General features: G+C 45.1%; 1 protein-coding gene across 1 annotated transcript in view; it reads left to right on the top strand.

Annotated features, from left to right (window-relative positions):
• Positions 1-471: 471 nt before the first annotated feature.
• The window catches only part of VEGFC (vascular endothelial growth factor C), a 69,650-nt gene continuing 61,690 nt past the window's right edge, over positions 472-8,431 (top strand). The window contains 3 exon segments of the mRNA XM_058839002.1: positions 472-874; positions 877-1,036; positions 1,038-1,209. Coding sequence (XP_058694985.1) covers positions 484-874; positions 877-1,036; positions 1,038-1,209 — 723 coding nt within the window. The 5' untranslated portion in view covers positions 472-483.

Here is an 8,431-nt window from a genome sequence, read left to right as displayed (position 1 = left end):
ATCTTTTTTTCTGCAGCCAAAAATAGCTGCATAGTGTCTTAAGTGAAGCTGCCAACACTGCTCAACAAGTAACTGATTAGGAGTCACAGAAATTTTCTTGCATGATTTGTCTGCGTGAGTTTTACCGAACTTCCACCTCTCGGCTTCCGAGCCAAATTAAACGAGCCGGGCACTTTGCTTTTTCCTCGGGGCTAGGACCTGCCGCGGGCTTCATCTTCGCGGAGCCGGAGCTCGGGGCTGGAGGAGGCCAGCTCTGCGGGACGGGGCGCGTTCGCCTCCCCTTCCCGGCAGAGCCGCGGCTCGCCCCGGGCGGCCTCTTGCCCGCGGTGCGGGGCGATCGCTGCCCGGGGCGCCAGCGGCCGGCGGCGCCGCCGCGGCAGCAGCAGCGGCTGGAGGAGGAGGCAGAGGTGGCGGAGGAGGAGGAGGAAGGCGGCCGCCGGCCCCTCTCGGCGCGCAGAGGCGCAGGCAGAGGGCGCTTTCGCCATGCGCGGCCGCCGCCGCCGCCGCGCAGCCCCAGGCGCCGCGCACCCCCCGGCCGCGCCGCCGCTGACAGGCGTCCGCACAGAGCGGCGGGCGGAGCGCGGCCGGACCCCTCGGCACCGAGCCCCCTCGGCACCGAGCCCCCGGCCCGGCCCGGCCCGCGCGAAGGGATCTCCCCGGGTGCTGCTGGACGCTCGGTCCCGCTCTGCTGCTCCCTGGCTCTCTCCCTCCTTCCCTTCCCTCCTCCTCCCTCTCCTCTCTGCGCTTTCCACCTCCCCTGCTCCTGAGTGAGCGCAGCCTCGGATGTCCGGTTTCCTGGTGGGTTTTTTACCTGGCAAACTCTGGATAACTTTGGTGAGAATTTGCAAAGCGGCTGGGAAAGTTGGGAGCTCCCCTGCCGGCGCATAGGAGCTGCTGCTACCGCATCTTCTCCATCCCACGGATTTTACTGCCTTGGATATTGCGAGGGGAGGGAGGGGGGAAAGGACAGCGAAAGAAGGGGGGAGAGAAAAAAAAGGAGCCTCATAATTTCGGCTGCATTCGTCCGACTGCCCCGCTCCGCGCCCGCTCTGCCATCCCTGCACCATGCACTTGCTGGAGGTGCTCTCCCTGAGCTGCTGCCTGGCTGCCGGTGCCGTGCTCCTGGGACCCCGGCAGCCGGCCGCTGCCGCCGCCTACGAGTCCGGCCAGGGCTACTACGAGGAGGAGCCCGACGCGGGGGAGGCAAAGGTAAGCCCGTGCCCCCGCTGTTGATGCCAGCTCGCTCCTCTGGGCATGTGGCTGCGACTCCCTTTGAACGGACTGCTTGGGAAATCCACCAAGGAAAAGATCTGGGAGAAGCCTTTTGAAGTGGAGGATTGCTTAAAAGCGGGGAAGGAATTTTTTTAGAAGCGTCTTGAGTTTTTGGGGTTGCTGGAGGGTGGGTGGGCTGCACGAGGAACAACCGCGTTTACAGCGACACGCGAAACACCTGATGAGCAGCGGCAGCCCGCGGGCTGCGCTCCCGCCGTGCAGCGGGGACTGCCCGGAGCGCTCCCGGCTCGGCCGGGGGCAGCGGCCCTGGGGCTGCGGCTGCTGCCGGCCCTGGCAGCTGGGGCGCGCCCCGCGGGCGCCTCCGAGCGGGGTCCGGAGCTGGGGAGCGCCGAGGGAGGGCGGGCTGAGAAACGCTCAGGGGAGCAGCTGGGCACAAGAACGAAGCGGCCAGGGAGGCGTGGGAGGACGATGACAACAAAACCCTAGACTTTCCATTTGTTGAAAAGCCTCTTGGAGTTACTGACGCTTTGGGTGAGCTGCTGCTGCGTGACAGAGTTGACGGGAGGTGTAAGGTGACACTCCAGTCTGAAAACCTTAGTTCTGCCCAGACGCATGGCGAAGGTTGGGCTTAAATTCTCGGATTCCAGACACAAATACTTAAAATTCTCGGTTAATTTTTGTTTGCATATTAAGTTTCGTAACATAAAACTCAAGTACCTTTGGTACTTGTGGTTATGCAGTTCCTGGTATGCTGATGCGTAAAAAAGATGCCTAGTGTGTGGTTGTATAAGCATGTGGCATTGTTAGGAAGACCTTTGATGTCTGTCTTACCCTCATCTCATTGTTTTGAAGATTTCTGACATACTTATTGAAAGCAATCATGACCTAGCTCATTCATTATTCATTTCACTGTGGGTCAGGGAGGGAGTTGTGTGGATTAAATTTAAACTAATATTCTGATTTTTTTTCTCCCCCTATGCTGTTTGCTTTACTGATTAAAAGTTTGGGAGATTTTACTGTAACTACGTGGGAAGTCAAATTTTGATAGTACACATTAGCTGCACTTCAGGTATGCACACTGTTGTACACCATAGATTGTACACAGAAGTCAGACTTTCATACTTTTCAAAAAGTAATCTGCATGGAAAAGTTGACTGATTATACTGTAGTCTCACTTAAAATGTTTTAACTACAGCTGAATGCTTACATTGCAATATTCTTAGTGCTAATACGCTGTCAGTGATCATATTGCTTAAAAGTCTACAAAGTGTTTTTCACACTTAAAAGTAGGAACACAAAATCAATTCAGCTAGCCACTCTTACCACTTAGACTATTAATAAAAATTAAAAAAAAAATTAAAAAAAAAAAAAAAAAAAAGAAAGTCAAAACTTAGTGGAGGGTAAAAATACCTCAACTCCTTCCAACCCATGACTGTAAGTCAGTTATTTACTGGGTGAAACTGGTGTTTGAGTTGTAAAGCCTCAGAATAGCTTATGCTGGAAAAGTAGAAAGAATCCAAACTGGAGCACAGCACATATTTTGTGTACTTAGACTGCTGAGGTAGAACAGCTGATAGGGAAGGTACCCTCGTCAACTATGCTTTGTGTTCCCATGCATAGGGTGTGGAAAGTTACTCTGTTTCTTGAAGAAACCTCGAAGTCTTTGGGAGTTGCCACTGTAGCGCATTGTGTATAAGTGCAAGTGCTCCCTGCAAAAAGAGGAACTGTCAGCAAAGCAAAGGAAGGAAAGGTCAAGAGACCAGGCAGTGGGATAGCATGTGTTAAGCAATTACGTTAATAGGAAAACGTTTCTGTGCCTGACTACTGCTGAGTAGTAAGTGGAGAAAGATTCTGGATCCAAGCACACTTAGTCATGTTGGAAGTCTTTAGCTGTGGGTTTGTTGCTTTTGTTGGAACTGTTTGAGTGAGTACTGCACATATTTGTTTCTGTGAATGTTGAGATGAATATCTTAAGTAATTATGAAAGGATTAAATAAGTAAACTGCAAATAATTGTTTCAAGGAAAATATGATTGTATTGTCAGTATAAAGTCATCTGCTTGAACTTTGTTAACTTCAAAGAAGTTCATAGATGTTATGTTTTTACTTCCCATCAAGATGCCATGCTGCTGCATGTTAAACTGATGCCTAAGCGCAAGTCATGCTGGCCTTTGGGTCAGCTCTTAATACAATGTATTTATTTCTCTCCACTCCTATTTTAAGAGCTTTAGAAAACACTTTAAAAAGTGTGAATGAAGTTGAGGCTCCTCCAACATAGGAGGAAAAGCTGTCCAGAAAATAGGGGTATTTTGTTTTTAAGCAGGTAATTGTCACGTATTAAACTTGTCTAGTGATTTGCAGCGACTTGGAAGTGTTACAGATATAAATAGTAGTAGTTCTTCATACACAGCTCTTGCAAGGGCATGTTCTGCAGCAAGTGGGCACTGATAAGCTTGTGCAACACTGCCTCATCCCTCTCCACCCCTACCCCCCCGCCCCTACTTTTTTTTTTTTTTTCAGCCTAAGGCTAAAGTTCGTTATTTAACAAGCTTTCAGGGCCCAGATTAATACTTTTCAGCTGAACTGTCAGCTCAGTGGGATGGGAATGAACCCTGCCCGTAAATCACCTCTTGCGGATTTCCTGCAGCGCAGGGGGCTGTCCCGACGAGCTGACCCCCTGGCAGGCACAGCCCGGCCCTGGCGGCGGGGCAGGAGCGCAGGCCTGGCCCCCTCTCTCCGCCTGGCTGGCTGGCTTGTTGCGGAAGGCAGGCCGGTGCTGCACATGGCTCTCTGCTCAAGGCGGGCCCGGGGGAATCGGCCCTCCTGGCCCACATTTCACACCCTTTGCCAGGGACCCGCCGCCCCGCAGGGATGCTCGGAGCAGCTGCAGCAAGGGAAGGGTGAGCTGTTTTGCCACACCGGTGGCTTGAAACTTTAGCTGATTGTACTGTCTTTGAGTGTTTTAATAATTCTTATGTTTGGTCTCTGGCTTTTGTTCTTTAGGTAATTTTGAATAGGGGACGTTGGGTGAGTATACACTGTCTACCTGGGAGAGTATTATTTAAAAGGAATAAACAATTTCTTATTGTTTGTTTGCAGAAAGTTTAAAAATGAACTGAAGGGACTACGTGGGCATTCTATGCGGGAATTAAACTTCTTAAGTTATTGAAATGAAGATGTGGTAGTAGCACGTACCTAGACTTTATTAATGGCAATGGGATAACAATAGCAGGAATATTATGGTAACAATACCTGGAACAAAACTACACAGCTGGCGGGATTTGCCATAGCTGCACCATCGTTTTGTTACAAAGTCTTTAGAATTATGTGGCTATGCAAAAGCAGTATTGGTCAATTGTCCCATGTAGTTCAAAAGGGTTTAAAACTATGTGCAAAGATTCTTAGTTTTGTATTAGAATGGGAACAGCAAATGAAAATGTATTTGCCTGTTCTAAATCCCTAAAAATTTTGCTGGGGCCTTTTTACACAGACAGCAATAAAGTACAGAACAGTTTGTGCTGAGATTGTGTGATTTGGGGTTTTTTGCAATGTAAATACATGCGCTTACTTGAGCTGCATTTTTCTTGGATGCTACCTGAGATACACCTTTTTAATTTTATTATTATAAAATTATTTGGAATCTGACCTAATGATACAGTGCTGCTCAATGATGGCTAAGAGAGTTCTATACTGTTAGTTAGTGGGAGTGTGAGGAAAAGCAGAATGTCAGTTTCCCAGGTTTCCTGCTGTCACTGTACCTCCATGGCATAATCTCAAACCCATCAGTTTTATGGTCACCAGTAAGTTTATCAAGTGCCTTACTCTGTCCCATGCACAGGTGAGAGATGGGGCTGCCTTGTCTGTTCTGAAAACCAGAGCACGCCTCGCTCCCTGTACTTGAGCAGTGCTAAATTGAGCATGTAGGGAGAAAGTTATTTTTTTCCTGCTGCTGCTGTTTAGTCTGATGCAGATTTTCTTGTGTGTATGTGTGTAACCACTCTCTTCTCAGACACGTGAACAGCAAAAAGATGCTGTTTTTTTTAGAAACATTATTTGTAGCAGATGCAACAGGATGAACATTGGCAGTGGTAATTATTTTAAAGACTAAGCAATGCTTCTGCAAACATAGATATTAAACTTTGGTCTAGCCTTTTGTGTGAGTAAAGCACAGGACTAAGCTCAAAGAGCTCACTGCACTTTCTAGTTCTTGGAGTGCATTCCTGGGTGTCTAGTGTAGGCATGCTGGTGTGCCTGGGAGGGACTTCAGCTGTTTGTCAGCAGCAATCCCATGCATTTATGAAGGTTATAAAAAACTGTGGAGGTCATTGTAACTGCAGTGTTAGAGGCATACAGAAGGCATAAATCTCATCAAAAGTATTATTTTTATGCTCACTTAGGTTGTGTGTATTCAAAGTCTTGCCTGTTTTTTAAGGGTTTGTATTGACTTATTTTAGTAAAAACAAACCAGGACTTTGGCTTCAGACTGTTGTAGCTGAGGATGATGGTAATAATATTCTCTCATTCATACCCTGTATCCAGGATAGAAAGTCTGTCGGGAGCCTTGTGTTCAGCTTCTCTTTTTTGGATGTGGTCAGTGATTCACTAAAAAAATTTATTGGAAAAAGAGAATCCAACTAGTGTCACGCTGGTTTCCTATCAAATGTAATATCCTGTTTAATGTAAAAAAAATATATATGTTACAACTGTTTGTAGAATGAGTTATAAGAAATTCTGAGCAAGATTGTCCCTAGAAAGCTGCAAGCTCTTTCAAAGACTAAGTTGCATCTTAGGAGTTTTGTTTGGTAAAGTACTGAACTTTGCTTAGTGAGTAGGATAGGTATGATTGTTTTTGTAATCTATTATAAATGTTTATTACTTTTTAAATTTCCCCTTAGTTCTGTTTAGAGTGATAATTTAATACCAAATTCCCCTCCATGTAAACTTCAAAGACACTACTGGCCGCATAAATTGCACCAGCATTTTAATTTAAAGCATTGATAACTTACAGGAGCGTGGACAATTGTTTATTGAATTTTTCAACTTGTTTGTCTTGTTTTGTGTTTATCTGTCTCCAGAAGTTCTTTTGGTGACAATAATTGTGTTGCTCTCCCTCTTTGAAGGATTTCAGATTTTAGTTAGGAAATAGCTACACTGTAAGTCATGTATTCTTCTATTCTTCCATTGTAATCATCATAAATTAATCCTTTTAGCTCAGTAGCAGTTTGTTGGGTTTTTCCTTTTGACATTTCCTGACTTGTCTAAGGTACCTATAACTCCTTGTAAGTATTTAGAGACTGTAGTTGCCAATGGAAGGAATAGATATTCTAGTAAGAAGTTCCTTTTTAGCAAAGTAACCAAGAGAAATGGTGTTTGGGGGAGGAGAAGAAAACATGGTGGAAAACTTCTGATTAGGAGAAGGAAAAAAATAATAGCACTTGGTGTATTTTGAGTCTTTATATTGTAGTCTTTACTGAGTGTAGACGAGTATGTTATCATTCTTCATTTAGTTACTAAGGCCATATATCATCTGCAGCTAACTTTTGGGGTCTTGATTATGGTTAACTTCAATGACAAATGATTGCTTGGGGGAGTTAATGACATTAGTTACCTGACACTGCTGTCACCCTAAACCCTGTATTACTTCATACTGTTAACATAATGACTTTACCTACTCAGTTCTGATACCTTGACCTTGAGAACACAGCTTAAAGACTGTTGAAGGCATTTTATAACTTGTTCCTTACTGAACTGAGCAGGATTTTTTTATACTGGACAAGGGAAAATTCTGGCAAATAATATGAGAGTTTTTGGAAGGACATGCCAGAAGATATCATTTGTTGGGAAGCAAATGACACATGTATTTCTGTCTGATGTAAAGTGTGACATCACCTGTGTTGCTTCTCCTACCTTCTTGTGGCAGCACTGAGAAATAAGTCATTTAGGGAATCATGAGAACAAAGTCCTTTACACCATTTTATGCTTAAATTCTTTGATTTTCCTTACTCAATAGTTGTGTTCTGTTGAGAAAGAAAGAAGAGAGGAATTAAGCAGGAGAGTTAGCTTCTGAGAACAGATGCAACAATTGGCTATTTACTAATATTTTTCCCCAAAGATGACCCATAGTAACTCCCCCAACACAAGCATTTGTGGAAACTTCTAACATTTCTAAGATTTTTAGAAACAGTAGATACCCTGCTGTCATGCTGTATTTAGCGTTGTTGTGGCCTCACCCTGAGTTCTGTGTGCACTTCTGAGCCCCAGAATGAATGCATCCCCTTGGATGCAGCCAGAGGGCAGTAGGGCTGGTGATGGAGCTGGAAGGGATGGAGAGCAGCTGAGGACTCTGTCTAGCTTGGAGAGGAATCTGAGGGGTGACTTCACTGCTCTCTCAGCTTTCTGGGGAGAAGTTGAGAGAGAGGTGCTGATCTCTTCTCCCTCAGGTGCAGTGGTTGGATGCATGGGAGTGGTTAAAATTGCACCAGTGGAAGTCTAGACTGGACATTAGGAAGCATTTTTTACTGAGAGGATGTTTAAACACTGGAACAATCTTCTCAGAGAAGTGGTTGATGCCCTGAGCCTGTCAGTGTTTTGGAGGCATTTGGACAATGCCTGTAACGACATGCTCTATCTTTTGGTCAGCCCTGAAGTGGTCAGGCAGCTGGCCTAGATGATTGGTGTAGGTGTCTTCCAACTGAAATATTATATTCTATTTGAGATTGTTTAAAAGAAGCAAAACTACTGTTGTTGTCCTTCAACTGCCAAATTCAGCTGGCCAAATATATTTGTGGTGAACTGCTCCAGCTGTCTAGAATGTACTTGTGGCATCGGTTACAATATTTAGAGCCAAGAGAAAAACTGGCCAAGTGAGGCTTTACACCTTATCTGCTCGACTTACTCATGTTTGTGTAGACAATGAAATGTTTGGAGGGCTAGTTAGTTTGTTTCATGGGTGTATTTGTTTCAGAGGAAGAAAGTTAAACTGGTGGGTAAGCTCTCCAATCTGCTTAAGGAAAAGTCTCTTTGGTTTTCTTTGTTCTCTAAGAAAAAAAAAAAAATGGAGAGCATTTCTTGCCTCAGGTGTTGGAAGTAATTCTGAGAGGGTTTTGGTGGGTTTTTCTGGTGATTTTTTTGTTTTGTTGTTTGATTTTGTGGGGTTTTATTTATTTTTTAAATTTATTTTTTAAATAGTCTATTTTCTT

The sequence above is a fragment of the Poecile atricapillus genome, chromosome 4 (assembly GCF_030490865.1).
Source record: "Poecile atricapillus isolate bPoeAtr1 chromosome 4, bPoeAtr1.hap1, whole genome shotgun sequence".
Classification (NCBI taxonomy): Eukaryota; Metazoa; Chordata; class Aves; order Passeriformes; family Paridae; genus Poecile; species Poecile atricapillus.
Note: the sequence above shows the minus strand (reverse complement) of the source record. Positions and strands in the feature narration are given on the sequence as shown.